Below are 20,825 nucleotides of genomic sequence, written 5' to 3' on the forward strand. Positions count from 1 at the left end.
ATGTAGCTAACTTCAGATGGTGTGGCTTCAGGGGAAGATCGCCTTCTTGCTGCACCATCACCTTTCTTTTTTTTTTTTTTTGAGACGGAGTCTCACTCTGTTTCCCAGGCTGGAGTGCAGTGGCGTGATCTCAGCTCACTGCAAGCTCTGCCTCCTGGGCTCAAGAGATTCTCCTGCCTCAGCCTCCCAAGTAGCTGGGATTACAGTCACTCGCCACCATGCCCAGCCAATTTTTTTGTATTTTTAGTTGAGATGGGGGTTTCACCATGTTGGCCAGGATGGACTCGAACTCCTGACCTCAGGTGATTCACCTGCCTCAGCCTCCCAAACTGCTGGGATTACAGGCTTGAGCCACTGTGCCTGGCAGCACCATCCCCTTTCTAACTCCCCTTTCCACTGAGAGCCACATTTATCACCCAATAAAATCCTTCACTTATGCTACTCTTTAAATAGTTAATGTGACCTGGTTCTTCCTTTACACCGAATAAGAACTTGGGTGTCAAAAAGAGCAGGCACAGGAAGCTGTCACTCTGACCCTACGCTGAGCTGTTAACACTCAGCCATCCACAGACTGCAGCCAGAGTGAAACAAGCCACTCTAGTTCCTGCTCATGAAGAAGGTCAAGGTCAAGGGAACAATCCTGTCTCAGGAACACACTTTACTGGACAGGTTATCAAATGCTTAAAGAAGATTTTACAAATTTAATGGCACTACCATTGCCCTTGTTTTTCTCAGCCTTCTACAAAGGTTGAATGAACAAATGCTATCTTGTAACTAAAATTAGCTAAATCAGGCTGGACATGGTGGCTTACATCTGTAATCCCAGCACTTTGGGAGGCCAAGGCAGGTGGATCACTTGTCAAGAGTTCGAGACCAGCCTGGCCAACATGGTGAGACCACTTCTCTTCTAAAGATACAAAAAGTAGCTGGGCATGGTGGTGCATGCCTGTATTCCCAGCTACTAGGGAGGCTGAGGCAGGAGAATCACTTGAACTCAGGAGGCAGAGGTTGCAGTGAGCTGAGATTGCACCATTGTATTCCAGCCTGGGTGACAGAGAAGACTCTGTCTCAAAAAAAATAATAAAAATAAAATAAAATTAGCTACGTCTACAGGGAAGACTAGATTACACTAACCAAAAGTTTTTTTTTTTTTTTTTTGAGGGCAGAGTCTCTCTCTGTCACCCAGGCTGGAGTACAGTGGCGTGATCTCAGCTCACTGCAAGCTCCGCCTCCTGGGTTCACACCATTCTCCCGCCTCAGCCTCCTGCGTAGCTGGGACTACAGGCACCTGCGACCACGCCTGGCTTATTTTTTTCTATTTTTAGTAGAGATGGAGTTTCACTATGTTAACCAGGATGGTCTTGATCTCCTGACCTCATGATCCTCCCGCCTTGGCCTCCCAAAGTGCTGGGATTACAGGTGTGAGCCACTGCGCCCAGCGAACCAAAAGTTTTACCAATGACTTTTTTTTTTTTTTAATTTTGGAGATTCAGTCTCCCTCTGTCACCAGACTGGAGTGCAGTGGCACGATCTCTGCTCACTGCAACCTCTGCCTCCCAGGTTCAAGTGATTCTCCTGCCTCAGCCTCCCAAGTAGCTGTAACTACTGGTTTATGCCAACATGCCAGGCTAATTTTTGTATTTTTAGTAGAGACGGGGTTTCGCCATGTTGGCCAGGCTGGCGTCGAACTCCTTACCTTAAGTGATCCTCCGATCTTGGCCTTCCAAAGTGCTGGCATTACAGGTGTAAGCCACTGTGCCTGGCCTCTAACTGAACATTCTGTAAGTTCTACTGTTCAAAGTTTAGCTTCTTTCACTAAGCAAATCAATTGCTGGCTATGTATACATTTTTTTAATCTTTATTTTTGTTTTTCTTTTTTGAGACAGGGTCTTGTTTTGCAACCCAGGCTGCAGTGAAGTGGCACGATCACGGCTTATTGCAGTCTTGACCTGCCAGGCTCAATCAATCCTCCTAATCCACCTCCTAAATAGCTAGGGTTACAGGCATGTGCCGCCACACCTGGCTAAGTTTTTTTTTTTTATTTTTTGTAGGGACAGGGCTTCACCATGCTGCCCTGGCTGGTCACTAACTCCTGGCCTCTGGGCTCAAGCAATCTGCCTGACTCGGCCTCCAAAAGTGCTGGGATTGCAGGTATGAGCCACCAAGCAAGGCCTGGAAATTTATATCTGTGCATAGAAAACCTTAGTGCAACAGGGTTGAACTAGGCAGTGTTCCAGACTCCCTCTGTAATCCGACTCTTTGGTTTGACACACATTATGGAGATTGGAAGCCAACGTGTAAGGGAAATTGATATAAAATTAGAACATGACCACTACTTAGGAGGCTGCAGTAGAACGATCACTTGAGTCCAGGAGTTCAAGGCTGCTATGAGCTATGATCATGCCACTGAACTCTAGCCTGGGCAACAGAGTGAAGAAGGCCTTATCTCAAAAAACAAAACAAAACAAAACAAAACAAAAACAAAAACAAACAAAACAACAGTCAGGGGTAGTAGTTCATGCCTGTAATCCCAGCATTTTGGTGGGCTGAAGAGGGCAGATCACTTGAGGTCAGGAGTTCAAGACCAGCCTGTTCAATGTGGTGAAACCCCATCTCTACTAAAAGAGCAAGAAAAATTAGCTGGGTGTGGTGGCAGGCCCTTGTAATCCCAGCTACTTGGGAGGCTGAGCCAGGAACATAGCTTGAACCCAGGAGGTAGAGGTTGCAGTGAGCTGAGATGGCAACACTACATTTAGACTCTGTCTAAATCAAAGCAAAACAAAACAAAACAACAAAACAAAGCAAAGCAAAACAAAACAATACATGAGCATGATCATGTTACCCTCTACTACGTAATCAACATCTTACTAAAACCAGACATTGGTGGCTGGGCGCAGTGGCTCACGTCTGTTTTCCCAGCACTTTGGGAGGCCGAGGCAGGCAGATCACCTGAGGTCAGGAGTTCAAGACAAGCCTGGCCAACGTGATGAAACCCCGTCTCTACAAAAAATACAAAAAAATCAGCCGGGCATTATGGCGAGTGCCTGTTATTCCAGCTACTTGGGAGGCTGAGGCAGGAGAATCGCTGGAACCTGGGAGACAGAGGTTGCAGTGAGCCGAGATCGTGCCATTGCACTCCAGCCTGGGTAACACAGCAAGACTCCATCTCAATAAAAAACCCAAAAAACAAAAAACTAAAAAACTAGACATTGGTTTAATGGAAACATGAGAGGCAAAGGGATTGTCTCTACAGTTCTACTATATGAAATAAACAATAGCTTCTTTTGTTTGTTTGTGTTGTTTTTGTTTTTTTGAGACAGAGTCTCACTCTGTCACCCAGGCTGGAGAGCAATGGCGTGATCTTGGCTCACTGGAAACTCTGCCTCCCGGGTTCAAGCAGTTCTCCTGCCTCAGCCTCCAGGTAGCTAGGATTACAGGTGCTCTCCACCACACCTGGCTAATTTTTTGTGTTTTTAGTAGAGACGAGGTTTTGCCATGTTGGCCAGGCTGGACTGAACATCGTGAGCCCTAGTGATCCACCCACCTTGGCCTCCCAAAGTGTTGGGATTACAGGTGTGAGCCACTGCACCCGGCCAATAGTTTGGTTTATTAGATGTATCAATAATCAGGGCATTTTGTAGAGGAACCTACTTATCCTTTAATGGAGATAGCATGCAATGGCTACTTCATCTAATTCATTAAAATACTTTTTCTTCGTACATTTATTTATGTATTTATTTTATTTTATTTTTATGAGATGGAGTTTTGCTCTTGTTGCCCAGGCTGGAGTGCATTGGTGCGATCTCAGCTCACCACAACCTCTGCCTCCCCGGTTCAAGCTACTCTCCTGCCTCAGCCTCCCTAGTAGCTGGGATTACAGGCATGTGCCACCATGCCTGGCTAATTTTGTATTTTTAGTAGAGAGGGGGTTTCTCCATGTTGGTCAGGCTGGTCTTGAACTCCCGACCTCAGGTGATCCACTCACCTCAGCCTCCCAAAGTCCTGGGATTACAGGCATGAGCTGCTGCACCCAGCCTTATTTACTTATTTATTTATAAGACAGGTTCTCACTGTGTCACCCAGGCTGGAGTGCAGTGGCAGATCTCAGCTCACTGCAACCTCTGCCTCCTGGGCTCAAGTGATCCTTCCACCTCAGGCCCCCAAGTCACTGAGAGTACAGGTGCATGCCACCATGCCCAGCTAATTTTTGTATTTTTTGTAGAGAGGAGGTTTTGCCACATTGCCCAGGCAGGTCTTGAACTCCTGGACTCAACAGTCTGCCCACTTTGGCTTTCCAAATGCTGGGATTACTGGTGTTAACCACCATGCCATCTCCTCTATCCCAATTTAAACCACAATCACACAATCTGGTGTCAATGGAAATTAAGGCTGTTGAGGGAGAAATAATTTGATAAAAGTTTATTGGAAGCAGAATGTGAGAATTGACCCAGGAACATATGGCAACAAAGTGGGTGTGTTCCAAAGTCTGTTATAAGTTGGAATGCTTTCATGAGAGAGTGTAGAAGGCAGTGGGACTCCTCATAGCTGAGTTGTCATTCTTCAGTGATGGGTACAACACAGAGGTTACAATCATTGGCCAAGTTTGACAATGAACAGTCTAAAATGCTTGATGTGCAAGACAGTCAAACTTCATGATCAAAATCAAATCAGTGTCCTTCTCAATGTCAGAAGGTGAAGCCTTCATCAGTACTTGAAGAGTTTGAGAAGCTCATGATCAGATGATTTACTCAGGGACAGGATATAAGCCATGAATCCTAAGTCCTTCCCCAGATGGTTGGTTTGGAAGCCCACCAACTGTGATTTGCAGGTCTTTGTTTTTGTTTTTGTTTTTGTTTTTTGAGATGGAGTCTCACTCTGTCACCCAGGCTGGAGTGCAATGGTGCAGTCTTGGCTCACTGCAATGTCTGCCTCCCTGGTTCAAGCAATTCTCCTGCCTCAGCCTCCCAAGCAGCTGGGATTACAGGCATGCCCCAACACACCTGGCTAATTTATATATATATATATATATATATATATATATATATATTTTAGTAGAGATGGGGTTTCACCATGTTGGCTAGGCTGGTCTTGAACTCCTGGCCTTAGGTGATTCACCTGCCTCGGCCTCCTAAAGTGTTGGGATTACAAGTGTGAGCCACCAAGGCTGGCCGATCTGCAGGTTTTCACTGGCAATGTGCAGATGCAGCTATGATGAAGAATAACCATGACCATCACATAAACCCCAACTGGTGGGGAATGGGATCCTTTGACCCTTTCTCACCCTAAAACTGGGTTACTCATCTGTGTGTCAACAAAAATATGGTGTACTTAATGGACAGAGAAAGAGACTCTGTAAAAAAGGATTTTTTTCTTATAAAATGAGCAAAGCAATCGGAATAGGTGTGAGACTACTCAGGGAGGTCAAGGAAGACAAGGGTTTTGAAAGGGAAAATGAGTATTACATAAGTGGTTTTGAAAGCATCTGCCTTGGCTCCTTGGCCCCTTGGCCATAAGGATCACAATTAAGGTGGCATTGGCCAATGTTGAAAAGATTCTCCCTGCATCCCCACAAAAACCCAACATGTTGACCATGCCTTGGTTCAATCTCAAGGTCCCATTGGAACACTAATCTCAACCCAGACCAGCCCAGCCACCACCCTTACTTCTCTTGGTAATTTTTCCCTGATTTCCTCCAGAGAAACCTGGAACAAAGTCTTGAGAGCAATCACACCCTTAGTGGTACCTCTCTTCCACACGAATGAACATACGATTTGCTCATATGGGTAACTTAAATCCCAAATGACCAATATATACACGAACATTTAAATTCGATTTTGTAGGGATAAAACAACTGCCTTCATGAAGTTGTTTTTTGTTTTGTTTGTTTTTGTTTTTGATACAGGCTCTGTTGCCCAGCCCAGAGGGCAGTGGATTGATCCCGGCTCACTGCAACCTCTGCATCGTGGGGATCAAAAAATGGATCTTCCCATTTCAGCCTCCAGAGTAGCTGGGACCATAGGTGTGTGCCACAATGCTTCGCTGATTTTTTTTTTTTTTTTGAGATGGAGTCTCCCTCTGTCCCAGGTTGTAGTGCAGTGGCATGATCTTGGCTCATTGCAACCTCCACCTCCTAGGTTCAAGTGATTCTTCTTCCTCAGACTCCTGAGTAGCTGTGACTAGAGGTTTGGGCCACCATGCCCAGCTAATTATTATATTTTTAGTAGAGATGGTGTTTCACCATATTGGCCAGGCTGGTCTCAAAGTGCTGACCTCGTGATCTGCCCACCTTGTCCTCTCAAAGTGCTAGGATTACAGGTGTGAGCCACCACACCTGGCTTATAAAGTTTGAACTCTGAAACATTTTATTTTTATTTATTTATTTATTTATCTTGAGATGGAGTCTTGCTCTGTCACCCAGGCTGGAGTGCAGTGGCACGATCTTGTCTCACTGCAAGCTCCGCCTCCCAGGTTCATGCCATTTTCCTGCCTCAGCCTCTGGAGTAGCTGGGACTACAGGCACCCGCCACTATGCCTGGCTAATTTTTTGTATTTTTAGTGGAGACAGGGTTTCACTGTTAGCCAGGATGATCTCGATCTCCTGACCTCGTGATCCACCCACCTTGGCCTCCCAAAGTGCTGGGATTATAGGTGTGAGCTACTGTGCCTGGCTGAAACCTTTTATAGTTTTGTTTTGTTTTGCTTTTTGAGGCAGAGTCTCTCTCTGTCACCTAGGCTGCAGTGCAGTGGCACGATCTTGGCTCACTGCAACCTCTGCCTCCTGGGTTCAAGTGATTCTCCTGCCTCAGCCTCCTGAGTAGCTGGGACTACAGGCACCCGCCACCACACCAGGCTAATTTTTGTATTTTTAGTAGAGACAGGGTTTCACCATGTTGGCCAGGATGGTCTCAATCTCCTGACTTCGTGATCCACCCACCTGGGCCTCCCAAAGTGCTGGGATTACAGGCATGAGCTACCGTACCTGGCCCATTTTGATAATTTTGATGGGGCCAAAGATTTCCCCAACATTAGTCTTTTTAGGTTTTGTTGTTCTGTCTAATGTCAGGAACAGAGTGAGAGTTCCCTGTCTCACATTCAGGACAAAGAAGGTCACATACTGGTAAATTCCATCAGTGTTTGTTAGTGGAAGTCAAGAATTCACTCATTAATGCCCTCCACAAACAGAGATGGAGTGATAGTAATATGTGACCTTCCTAGTCCTGAGTGGAAGACGGGGAAGTGTTCAACCTATTCCTGAGATTAGACAGAAAAGCAAAACCGGAAAATATTATGGTTTCGAGTTCTTTGGTCACATGAAAATCATCAAAATGAGTTCTTGACTTCCACCCCAATTACAGTGCTTTCAATTTCATGACTGGATATCTGATTCAATCCATTATTCTGCAGAAAGCCAAAACTTCAATCAGGCTTAACTGGGTGGAGTTCAGAAATCCAATCAGGCATCACTTTCTAATAGGAATCTGGAAGCTGATAAGGGAGGTGGGATTAGGAAGGTCCAAGAAAGGTGCTGGGTGCCGTCTAGGTGTGGTGGCACATGCCTGTAATTCCAGCTACTTTGGAGGCTGAGATAGAAGAATCTTGAACCCAGGAGGTGGAGGTTGTGGAGAGCCGAGATCACGCCATTGCACTCCAAACTGGGCAACAAGAGCGAAACTCTGCCTCAAAAAAAAAAAAAAAAAAAAAAGAAAGGTCCAAGAAAGCTTGTGAACATCCACAGAAGAAGCCCCAAGCTGTGGTGCCTGGAGTTATTGCTTGGTTCTTCAAGAGGTCTGAGCAGACTGCAAAGTGAGTCCAGATCTGGTAAGTCAAGGACCTTCACAAGGGCACCCCTATGACCCACAGTCAGCCAGTAGAGATGGTGACATGAAGGCCAAGGTGGCAGAGAGAATTTTCATGCCTGTTTTTCAAATGAACAGATGTAGGCTTTAATTTTTTCTCTAATGCAGTTTTATCTCTTCACTCCAAATATTTTATTTGTGTTGTAGTTTTTGTCATTTCAAAGGTTTTTTTTTTTTTTTTTTTTTTTTTCTGAGATGGAGTCTTGCCCTGTCACCCAGGCTGGAGTGCAATGATGCAGGCTCGGCTCACTGCAACTTCCACCTCCTGGGTTCAGGCGATTCTTCTGCCTCAGCCTCCTGAGTAGCTGGGATTACAGTGCCTGCCACCATGCCCAGCTAATTTTTGTATTTTTAGTAGAGACAGGGTTTCATCATGTTGGCCAGGCTGGTCTCGAACACTTGACCTCATGATCTGCCCACCTAGGCCTCCCAAAGTGCTGGGATTATAGGCATGAGCCATGGTGCCCAGCTTCAAAGTTCTGAATCAATCAGTTAAAAAATAACGCAATTGACCGAAGTCTTTTTTTTTTTTTCTTTGAGACAGTGTCTTGCTCGGTCATTCATGGTGGAATGCAGTGTTGTGATCTCGACTCACTGCAACCCCTGCCTTCTGGGCTCAAGCAATCCTCCCTACTCAGAAGTTCTAGCCTTCTGAATAGCTGGAATTCAGGGATGCACCAGTATAACTGGCTGATTTTTTTGTTTATGTTCTGTTTTTGTTTTATTCTTTTTTTTTTGAGATGGAGTCTCACTCTGTTGCCCAGGTTCGAGTGCAGAGGCGTGATCTTGGCTCGCTGCAACTTCTGCTTCCCGGGTTCAAGTGATTCTCCTGCTTCAGCCTCCCAAGTAGCTAGGACTACGGGTGTGTGCCCCCATATCTGGCTAATTTTTGTATCTTTAATAGAGATGGGGTTTCATTATGTTGGCCAGGTTGGTCTTAAACTCCCAAACTCAGGTGATCTGCCCACCTCAGTCTCACAAAGTGCTGAGATTACCAGTGTGAGCCACCATGCTGGGCCTATTACTATTTTTTTTTATAGTGATGGGGTCTTGGTTTGTTACCTAGGCTGGTCTGGGACACCTAGATTCAAGCAAACCTCCCACTGGGCCTTCTAAAGTCTTGGGATTACAGGCATGAGCCAACATGACTGGTATCATACTCCATTTTCAAGAATGGAGTCTTTGTTCTGAATGTGGGATCCATTTGTTTCTCTAGACTCCATTCCAAAGTGGGTAATATTTTATTTATTTATTTATTTTATTAAGACAGTCTTGCTCTTCTGCCCAGGCTGGGGGTACAGTGGCACAGTCTCAGATCACTGTAACTTCTGCTTCCCAGACACAAGCCATCCTTCCACCTCAGCCTGCAGAGCAGCTGGGACTACAGGTGTGCACCATCACATCCGTCTATTTTTTGTATTTTTTTGGAGAGACAGGGTCTCACTACGTAGCTCAGGCTGGTCAGCAACTCCTGGGCTTAAGTGATTGTTCTGCCTTGGCTTGCCAAAGTGTTGGAATTATAGCTGTGAGCCTCCGTGTGTGGCCCCTTATTACTGTTTTGAAAGTGAACATAATGGTGTCTAATTAAAAAAATCCCTTTAGTCTCTCCCAGCCAAGTTCATTGTGGGAACTGAGATTGTAGGCTGTTTGAGGCCACAGGAGACTCCCATTACCATTGTTTTATTGTTTTGTTTTCCTTTTTGAGACTGAGTCTCACTCTATTGCCCAGGCAGGAGTGCAGTGGCACTATCTCAGCTCACTGCAGCCTCCACCTCCTGGGTTTAAGCGATTCTTGTGCTTCAGCCTCCCAAGTAGCTGGAGTTACAGGCATCCGCAACCATGCCTGGCTACTTTTTGTATTTTTAGTAAAGACTGAATTTCATCTTGTTGGCCAGGCTGGTCTCTAACCCCTGACCTTAAGTGAGCCACCCACCTTGGCCTCCAAAGTGCTGGGACTACAGTTGTGAGCCACCAAGCCCAGCCACATGACCATTGTTTTAGATCCTTAAATTAAGAAGACATTTTTTCTCAAAAAAGGAGCTGAGCTTTGAAGATCCATGGTAACACTTCCCAGAGCTAATAGAGTTGGGTGGAGCAATGGATGAAAATTCACGGAGTAGGAGGGATCTTGCCCGTTCCTTAGAAGTTGGGAGACTCTTCTTGATACCAGAAGGGAAGAACTATGTCTCTGTGGCCAATTATTGCAGAGTGGAATTGGGGTAAACTAAGGACTCTTTCACACCTGCCAGAGTAGTGACTTTTGGCCCAGGAGAAGTCAGGTTGTGAGAGGACTGGCCTGATAAGTTTGTCTTTTCTCTGGATTTGTTTTCTTGCAGATTTATCAGGATGAGCCTCCAGGCCCCACGCAGACTCCTGCAGCTGGCAGGGCAGAGCCTGCTGAAGGACCAGGCCTTGGCCATCTCCGTCCTGGATGAGCTGCCCAAGGAGCTCTTCCCCCCACTGTTCATGGAGGCATTCACTAGCAGACGCTGCGAGGTTCTGAAGGTGATGGTGCAGGCCTGGCCCTTCCCCTACCTCCCTCTGGGGTCCCTGATGAAGACGCCTGATCTGGAGATCTTATATTATGTAGTGGATGGGATTGATTGCCTGCTTGCCCAAAAGGTTCGCCCCAGGTGAGGTGACCCAGGTGGGGAGGGCCCAGGTGTCCAGGGAATAAACAGCTGGGTCAGACAAATTGGGAACCTGGGGTGGCCCAGGGGCTTCTGATGGGTGCCAGTGGGAAAGCTGGGAAAGTTCTTGGCCACTGCCCAGCTCCTCTGGGAAAGGACTGCTCACCATACAGGGTCCACTGAGGAAACAGGAACCTGCCTGCTCCTAGTGGAAGGTAAAGGCACTAGAAGTGGGTACCAGGCAGAATCCAAGGGGGAAAGGGATGGAGAAGAGACAGAAAGAGGGGTGCTGAGGAAAAAAGCAGCTGAAGTCCTTGATGTGGAGTGACAGCCCAGGTCAGGGGTGGGTCCTTGCCTACATTCTGAGCTTTTTCCCTATGTTACTCACAGAAGGTGGAAACTTCAAGTGGTGGAAATGCGGGATGTTGATGAGAATTTTTGGACCATGTGGTCTGGAGCCAGGACCCTGTCCTGCTCCCCAGAGGCCATGAGTAAGAGGCAGACAGTGGAGGACTGTCCAAGGACAGGAGAGAAGCAGCACTTGAAGGTGTTCCTGGATGTTTGCCTCAAGGAAGATTCCATGGATGAAGATCTGAGCTTCTTCTCTGGGTGGATCCAGCTCAGAGGACGTTCAGTACACCTGTGCTGTACTAAGGTGGTAAATTATTCAATGAACATTCTAAATTTCAGAAACGTATTCGAAACAGTATACCCAGACAGCATCCAAGTGTTGGAAATTTGGGACATGTGCTGGCCATGTATGATAGTAGAGTTTAGCCGTTACCTGAGCCAGATGAGGAATCTTCGCAAACTCTTCATCTCCGATGGCTGTGGTTACCTGCCAAGCCTTGACAGCCAAAAACAGTTAGCTGCTGAATTCAGCTCTGTGTTCCTCAGGCTGCAGTACCTCCAGATGCTTTATATAAGAAGGATCTGCTTCTTGGAAGGCTACTTGGAGCAGCTGATCAGGTGAGGAAGGATGGTGAGCTTTCCCTGGGGACCATAGCACAGCCTTTTTTTGTTACAGTGAACACTAGTCAGCATCCACTGTGTGCCAGTGGCTGGCGATGTCCAGGGAAGGGGACACTAGAATGCATTGTCCTGTTTGGTGCTCTATATCCTGAAGTGGGTATCACAGGATCGCTCCAGTAAGGGCAGAGGGATGACCTAGGGTAGATGCTACAGAGAGGGACATTGTGTAGGGAGCTGGTTAGTGGGGGGTTCAGCTCTAGTGAGGATGAATTCCTTTTAGGAATTCCTTGCTAGGAAGTGTGTTTAAAGTTAATATGATAAAAAAGAGGCAACAGAGGGGAGGGTATAAAAGAAGAGAAAGTGCACCAAACCTGTGTGTTTCACAGAGGAAGCTCTGTCCTCACAGCTTAGTGAGCATGAATGATCCTGTCTCTAATTCCCTGTTTGTAAAAGGTTGTTTTGAACTCCAGGAAAGGTAATTGACATGGGAAATGTGTGCTTCTGGGATGGAGGTGAGGGAGTAGGCATGAGAGTGGTACAAAGTGATAGGTGGTTTGCAGATGTGGCCATGTCAGGGAACCTCTGAAAGCAGGTAGCCCTAGCTGATGTCCCTAGACCTTGCTCAGGTTAATTCTTTGGGCATCTCTTCCACTGGGCTCCTGTGGCCCGGAGATGAAGCTTTCTGCTGGAAGATGAAGAAAAGAGGCTTTAGAGATTTTATGGCCTTGAACCAATCACACCAGTGATGGTGAAAGGACTGAGCCTAAAATGGGACTGCCTCTGAATGATCCAAGTCCTCATCAGGCAGCACCTTGTGGGAGGGCCATGATTAGATGATGAGAACAAACTTGGGTTTGGGCAAAACAGGCTCTTCCCTTGAGGTTATTTTCCACCACCATCCTCTAACTGGTGCCATTGCCCAGTAGTAACTTCTTGCTCTCCCCAGGTGCCTCAAGAGCCCATTGGAGACATTGGCATTAACTTATGCCTCCCTAGAAGAAGAGGACTTGAAGTGTCTGCCCCAGTACCCAAGTCTCAGTCAACTGAAGCAGCTGAATCTGAGTCATGGTGCACTGCGCTTCATCCATCTTGAGCCCCTCCGAGCTCTGCTAGAGAAAGTTGCTGCCACTCTTCAGACCCTCTTCTTAGTGGACTGTGGGATTAGGGACTCCAAACTTGGGATCATCCTGCCTGCCCTGAGCCGCTGCTCCAACCTCACCACTTTCTGCTTTCACGGCAATGACACCTCCATGGATGCTCTGAAGGACCTGCTGCGCCACACAGGCAGGCTGAGCAATTTGAGCCTGGAAACATATCCTGCCCCTCGGGAGAGTCTTGACGACAGTGGTCGTGTCGTTTGGGAGCTCCTCACCCCACTTCAGGCTGAGCTGATGCGTATACTGAGGGAAGTAAGGCAGCCCAACAGGATCTTCTTTGGTCCCGTCTCCTGCCCTTGCTGTGGCACGTCATCCACTGAGCAACTGGAGTTCAATTTATGCTTGTGGGGAAGGCCTGCCTAGTGTGGTGGAGGTATAAAAAGCTTTTTCTCCAGGCACTTGGAAACTAAAATCTGGGACATAGATGTCTTTTTTCTTTTTCCTTATTTTACAATTTTAGAATTTTTTTTAAAAAATTTGAGACGGGGTTTCCCTATGTTGTCTAGGCTGGTCTCAAACTCTTACGCTTAAGGGACCCCTTGCTTGGCCTCCCAAAATTCTGGGATGACAGGCATAAGCAGCTGTGCCGGGTCTATAGGCCCATTATAAAGGGAGCAGAGAAGCCTCTGTTTCAGGCATGCGCTTTCTGTGAGTGGAAAAAAAAAAAAACAAAAGAAACCCAGCAGGGGGCAGCACTGGGGAAAAGGTCGAATGGAGTCAATGAGACTCAGGGATCCGTGTCCTAGATAGTCAGAAATAGAACCTGAAGTTCTAGAGAAGGGAGTTATCTCAGCAAGGATGGATACAAAGAAATGTCGGAAGTAAAGGGAACCTAAATGGAAACTCTCTGCTGTCCTTCATGATTGATTAGCCTGTTTCAGCAATTTATACATCTGAAATCTTTAGTTCCTGATGAATTAAAAAAAGACATCTGTGATTTAGGTTCATCTGCAGGAAATAAAGGAATAAAAATAAACTTCATTTTGTTGTTGTGTTTTTATTTTCTGTTTTTCTTGTTTTCTTTTAGATGGAGATTCGCTCTTGTTGCCCAGGCTAGAGTGAAATGGCACGATCTTGGCTCACCACAACCTCTGCCTCCTGGGTTCAAGCGATTTTTCCTGCCTCAGCCTCCCGAGTAGCTGGGATCACAGGCATGCACCACCATGCCCGGCTAATTTTGTATTTTTAATAGAAATGGCGTTTCTCCATGTTGATCAGGCTGGTCTCGAACTCCTGACCTCAGGTAATCTGCGCACCTTGGCCTCCCAAAGTGCTAGGATTACAGGCATGAGCCACCGAGCCTGACCTGTTTTTTGTTTGTTTGTTTGTTTTCTTTTCTTGACGGAGTCTTGCTTGGTCACCTAGGCTGGAGTGCAGTGGTGTGATCTTGGCTCACTGCAACCTCCAACTCCCAGGTTGAAGGGAATTTGTGTTTTTAGTAGAGACGGGGTTTCACCATGTTGGCCTGACTGGTCTCAAACTCCTAACCTCAAGTGACCTCAAGGAAGCCTCCCAAAGTACTAGGAGTACAGGCGTGAACCACTGTGCCCAGCCTAAACTTTGATTAATTTATGCCCATTCTTTACCTCTCCAGTCATCTCTTCCTTACTTTCTCCTGTGGTTGTTCACTGGGTTCATCCACAAAAGATGCATGCCTGGGACCTAGAACATTCTGTGTGGGCAGTGATGATGAACCATTGAGTCAATCCTCTTCTTGTCAGGGGCCCTCACTGCTCCCCAGATACTGAGACCCTGCTCACTCCTAATGGGCAGATCTGGGAGAATCTGTTCCTGATGATTGGCCGTGTCAGGAAAGCGCTTCACTGCACAAGGTGCAGCCCCCTGCCTTGGAAGGGAATGGCTGTAGTGTGTACTAGCGGGAGCCTCATGGCATCACCAACCCTTGCCTGTCCTCATGGTGGCTAGTGGGTTTTGCTGAATTAACGTCATTGTGTGTAGTAAAGATGTCCAATTTCTCTTAGAAAAATGCTAAAATCATTTAGGTAGATAACACATTCTAAATATTTCTAGCCCACATCAATATGCATCCTTTTGGAAATTAACTCATTTCAATGAGACATCTTCCTCTAACACCTCCCTTCTCTCCTTATCAAAAAACAGGAAAACCAGGGCACTGACCTGTCCTCATGGTGACTAGTGGGGTTTACTGAATTAAAGTGATTGTGTCCAGTAAAGATAACCAATTTCTCTTTTAGAATAACGCGAAAATCATTTAGGTGGATAATACATTCCAAATATTTCCAGCCCATATTAGTGGAAATATACATCCTTTTGGAAACTAACTCATTTTAGTGAGAGCTCTTCCTATCACACCTCCGTTCTCTCCTGATCAAAAAACAGGAAAACCTGGGCTTGACCTAGCTAGCACTCCTACACTGCCATGAGAATCCCTTTGGGACTTCCCCCATTTGGGACTGGCAGTACTCTCCTGGTTTACTAAAACTTAGGTAAACCTGGGCTTAAGCCACCACCTGGAGCCAAGAAGGAAGCAGCAACCTAGTGGTGAAGATTCACTAAGGGAATGTATTCAGTCCAAACCAAAGCAAGCCAGACAGAGAAAACTGGAGTAAATCATTCTTCCTTCAGTGCAAAAATACAGATCTATATCTACAACAAACCAGAGCAAACAGGAAACCGTGACCTCCCCAAAATGACAAAGCAGAAATCTAGTGGGTGACTCTAATGAGATGGTGATTTGTCAGCTCTCTAACCAATCACTGGAAATCACAGGTTTTCAAACTTGTATTTTAGTTCCAGAAATACAGATGCAGGTTTGTTCTATAGATAATAGACAAACTATCAGATAAATAATTTTAGGAGTTTTTGTTTGTTTGTTTGTTTTTTAGGCAACATATCACTCTGTCATCCAGGCTGGAGTGTAGTGGCGTGCTCTTAGCTCACTGCAACCTCTGCCTCCTAGGGTCAAGCAATTATCCTGCCTCAGCCTCCCAAGTAGCTAAGACTACAGACTTGCATTATCACACCAGGCTAAGTTTTTGTATTTTTAGTAGAGACAGGGTTTCACCATATTGGACACGGGGAACTCCTGACCTCAAATGGTGCACCTGCCTCAGTGCTGGGATTAGAGTTGTGAGCCACCATGTCCAGCCAGTTTTGGTAGTTTTTTGATACACACTCCCCTTCCACCCTCCACTCTCCAGTAGTCCCGGGCATCTATTGTTTCCATTATTATGTCATGTATACTTAATATTTGGCTCCCATTTATAAGTGAGAACATGTGATGTTTGGTTTTCTGTGCCTGCTTTAGTTTGCTTAGCATAATGGCTTCTAGCTCCATCCATGTTGCAGCAAAAGGAGGATGAGGACTTAATGAAAGGGCATTATCTTGCTCTTGTTTAAGGCTGTGTAGGTTTCCATGGTGTATATGTACCATATTTTGTTAATCCAGTCCACCACTGATGGGCATTCCAGTGGATTCCATGTCTTTGCTATTGTGAATAGTGCTGGGATGAGCATCTACATGTGACCACTCCTATTCAACATGTGCTGGAGGTCTCATGTTACTGGAGTCTCTCTATATTACTTGGGCTGGTCTAGAACTGCCAGGCTCAGGCAGTGCTCCGATCTTAGCCTTACAAAGTATTGAGATTACAGGCATGAGCCACCACACATGGCTCTATTTTATTATAACATATATTTCTAGGCTGGGTGTGGTGGCTCACGCCTGTAATCCCAGCACTTTGGGAGGCTAAGGCAGGTGGATCATGAGGTGAAGAGATGGAGACCATCCTGGCCAACATGGTGAAACCCCGTCTCTACTAAAAATACAAAAATTAGCTGGGCATGGTGGCACGTGCGTGTAATCACAGCTACTCGGGAGGCTGAGGCAGGAGAATCGCTTGAACCCAGGAGGTGGAGATTGCAGTGAGCCGAGATCATGCTGCTGCACTGCAGCCTGAGCAAAGAGCGAGACTCCCTCTCAAAAAAAAAAAAAAAAAAGATATAATTCTATAGGCCAAGCAAGGTGGCTCATGCCTGTAATTCCAGCACTTTGGGAGGCCAATGTGGGTGGATTGCTTGAGCCAAGGAGTTCTAGCCTGGACAACAAGGCAAAATCCTGTCTCTGCTTAAAAAGGAAAAAAAGATATATTTCTGTAGCTTATGGCCTGTAGGCTGGCCATGCCTCAGGCTTGAAAGTGCAGTTTTCAGAAAAGATCCTTCACTGGTACTTCCAGGGAGGAAGTGATGAGGCAGGAATTTATGCTGAGTGGGTTGGCCAAGTATACACACTCAACAGGTCATGAAATGGGCTATGAGTATTCATGAAGGGGGCCTAACATGCATACCGAATAAACATACAAGTGGCTTATGTCCCATGTTCACTTTGGGGTGGAGACTTCACATTTCTTTTTTCTTTTTGAGACAGAGTCTTGCTCTGTCACCCAGGCTGGTCTGCAATGGCACCGTATCAGCTCACTGCATCCTCCACCTCCCAGGTTCAAGCGATTCTCCTGCCTCAGCCAAGTAGCTGAGACTACAGGTACATGCCACCACACCTGGCTACTTTTTTTTTGAGACGGAGTCTTGCTCTGTCGCCCAGGCTGGAGTGCAGTGGTGCAATCTCAGCTCACTGCAAGCTCCACCTCCTGGGAGCCATTCTCCTGCCTCAGCCTCCCCAGCAGCTGGGACTACAGGCACATGCCGCCACACCTGGCTAATTTTTGTATTTTTAGTAGAGACGGGGTTTCTCTTTGTTAGCCAAGATGGTCTCGATCTCCTGACCTTGTGATCCACCCGCCTCGGCCTCCCAAAGTGCTGAGATTACAGACATGAGCCACCACGCCTGGCCTACTTTTTGTATTTTTAGTAGAGATAGGGTTTCACTATGTTGGCCAGGCTGGTCTGGAACGCCTGACCTCAGGTGATCTGCCTGCCTCGGTCTCCAAAAGTGTTCCAAAGTGCTGAGATTACAGGCATGAGCCATCGTGCTGCGCTGAGACTTCACATTTTAATGCATTACAGCTAGACCACCTATATCAAATGGTGCATCAGGGACATGAAGACGCTCGCGTGCTAAGTCTCTTTCAAGTGGCCAGAACCAGTCAATGCTCAGAGGTCTCTCATCAGCAGAAAGTTACTGGAATCAATCTCTTGTCCAGTCAAAGCTGGAGTCATGGCTTGTGGAGCAAGGGGTCAGTTAGTCAGAATCTGGGATGGATGAGCTGCAATCATTTCAATATTGCTTATCTTAGGGCGGGTGCTTGTTCAGCTGCTAGAGAAAGAGAAAAACCCTGTGGCAGTTACAATATAGTTCATTCAGCTGGGCACAGTGGCTCTTGCCTGTAATCCCAGCACTTTGGGAGGCTGAGGTGGGTGGATAACGAGGTCAGCAGGTCAAGGCCAGCCTGGCCAACATGGTGAAACCCTGTCTTTACTAAAAATACAAAAAATTAGCCAGGCTTCGTGGCATGCACCTGTAATCCCAGCTCCTCCAGAGGCTGAGGCAGGAGACTTGCTTGAACCTGGGAGGCAGAGGTTGCAGTGAGCCAAGATCATGCCACTGCACTTCAGCCTGGGCTACAGAGCGAGAGGCCACCTCAGAAAAAAAAAAAGTATGTAGTTCATTTTTTAAGGGTTGGGGCCCTTGACTTAACTCTTGCCTGGGAAGACCTTAGGTCCTGTATATAACTAGGTACCTTATTACCCTAAATAGTCAGTTCAGTCAGCCTTATAATCTCTATTTGAACATGAATGCTGGTCAGTTTTGTGTCTAAACCATGACAAGAAGGAAGTAAAATGAGATGTGTCTAACCTTACATCCCGCCATGGCCAGGAACTCAGTTTTAAAGATTTCTCTGGGTACACTTGGCCGAGGGGGAATCTGTTCAGTTCATATGGGGAGCTTAGGATTTTATTTTTAGTTTTCAGAATGAGGGATGAATAATCATGGAGGCTTCTGCTGGGAGGCAAAAAGGAGGAAAAAATGCATTAATTTCACTCTTCCTGTATGCCAGGCCCTATGCCAAGCCCTTAAGTTGCCCCATCTCATTGGCTCCTACCAGGGTCACACAGGTGGTGGGCATCATCATCCTCATTTTTCAGGAAAACTGAGGCTCTTGCCCAAGGTCCCTGCCAAACAACATCAGGCTCTGAGTTCTCAGCAGGGTCCTCACTCAGATACCCTTTGTGTAGGGTCTCTCACCTGAGTCCTCAGCAGGGTCCTCACCTGGATGCCCTTTGTGTAGGGTTTCTCACCTGAGTCCTCAGCAGGGTCCTCACTCGGATGTCTTTCGTGTAGGATTTCTCACCTGAGTCCACAGCAGGGTCCTCACTCGGATGCCCTTTGTGTAGGGTTTCTTACCATAGGGAAGGTCAGTCATCACCCACAGGCACTTGACTATTATCTGCACTCTAAGGATGTGTGATTCCAAAACACGCTTGCTCTGAGAAAAACCAGGGCTGTATCATTTTCCCCGCCAAACCGGAAAGGAGCCAAGAGATCAAAGGATGACTCAGACGAGCCCAGCTTGGCAAATAGATGAGTTGATTAGGATTCACATGCAGGGCACTCCTGGGCAGCAGCAGCACAGCCCCAAAGATCTGCGCCACCTCCTGTCTCTAAACTGCTTTTAAGTGAATTTTCTGGCTCTTTGTCCACTGATTTTGAGCAATCAGTCTCTTCTGCTTGGTAGGCTCTCTGATACAGTCTGGGCTGTTTGGGTTCTCAGGGACACCTGCTTCTTGGCTGGGCACAAGAGACTTGGCTTCCCACCTGGCCTTCATGGTTCAAGCAGGGGACATGCGCCCTTAAGTAACCTGATGGGACCTGTCACACTACAATTCTATATACTTGAAGAGGACCAGCCCCTCCACACCTGTGGTTACTTCTCATCAGGTTGGATGAGAGACTGAGAAAAGAAATAAGACACAGAGACAAAGTATAGAGAAAGAAAAGTGGGCCCAGGGGACCAGTGCTCAGCATATGGAGGACCTGTACTGGAACTGGTCTCTGAGTTCTCTCAGTTTTTTTGATTACTGTTTTCACTATCTCAGCAAGAGGAATGTGCCAGGAGAGCAGGTTGATAGTGGGGAGAAGGTCAGCAAGAAAACACGTGAACAAAGTAATGTGTGTCCCAAATAAGTTCAAGGGAAGGTACTATGCCTGGATGTGCACGTAGGCCAGATTTATGCTTTTCTCCACCCAAACATCTCAGTAGAGTAAAGAGTGACAAAGCAGCATTGCTGCCAACATGTCTCACCTCCCACCACAAGGCAGTTTTTCTCCTATCTCAGAATAGAACAAATGTACAATCCGGTTTTATACGGAGACACTGCATTCCCAGGGGCAGGCAGTAGACAGAGGCCTTCTTCTAATCTCAGCTGCAAGAGGTCTTCCTCTTTTAGTAATCCTCCTCAGTCCAGACCCTTCAAGGGTGTCAGGCTTGGGGATGGTCAGGTCTTTCCCATCCCATGAGGTTATATTTCAGACAATCACATGAGCAGAAACCTTGGACAATACATGGCTTTCCAGGGCAGAGGTCCCTGCAGCTTTCTGCGGTGCATTGTGCCCCTGATTATTCGAGAATGGAGAATGGCGATGACTTTTATCAAGCATACTGCCTGTAAATAGTTTGTTAACTAGGCACATCCTGAACAGCTCTAGATCCCCTAAACCTTGATTCCATACAACACATGTTTCTGTGAGCTCAAGGTTCTGGCTAAAGTTACAAATTAACAGCATCTCAGGGCAAAGCAATTGTTGAGGGTACAGATCAAAATGAAATTTTTCATGTCTTCCTTTTCTACGTAGACACAGTAACCATCTGATCTCTCTTTCTTTTCCCTACTTATCCCCCTTTTCTTTTTGAGAAAACCGCCATCGTCATCACGGCCCATTCTCGCTGGTCGCTGTCTCTTTGGAGCTGCTGGAAACACCTGTAGACTAACCACAGAGAAAACAGATACACAAGGATTAATATGAAATTTACAATAGTGGAACTTCGGATGGTTTTAACCCAAGTGACGGGGTTAAGATTTGTGAGGCCATCAGCAGCTTTCATGATTGCCTCAGTTTCTGGCACCAAATTTAAATGAGCTTTTGATGCCTCAAAATTTTTTTCTTTTAATTTTAAAATATCTAAAGTAAGATTATCTTCTCTTCCTTGTAGATGGCATCTAACCATGTCCCAATGATGCTCAGACTCATTATAGGCTCGGGGTTTAATACA

At 46.4% G+C, this 20,825-nt stretch overlaps 1 protein-coding gene across 1 annotated transcript; it reads left to right on the plus strand.

The window, feature by feature from the left end:
* The first annotated feature begins 10,202 nt into the window (after nt 1–10,202).
* LOC112131250 (PRAME family member 22-like) lies at nt 10,203–12,978 on the plus strand. The gene is made up of 3 exons (XM_054559752.1): nt 10,203–10,489; nt 10,877–11,455; nt 12,405–12,978. Exons 1-3 carry the CDS (start codon nt 10,203–10,205, stop codon nt 12,976–12,978), a joined length of 1,440 nt encoding a protein of 479 aa, XP_054415727.1.
* Nucleotides 12,979–20,825: the final 7,847 nt, after the last annotated feature.

This window comes from Pongo abelii, chromosome 1, assembly GCF_028885655.2.
Source record: "Pongo abelii isolate AG06213 chromosome 1, NHGRI_mPonAbe1-v2.0_pri, whole genome shotgun sequence".
Classification (NCBI taxonomy): Eukaryota; Metazoa; Chordata; class Mammalia; order Primates; family Hominidae; genus Pongo; species Pongo abelii.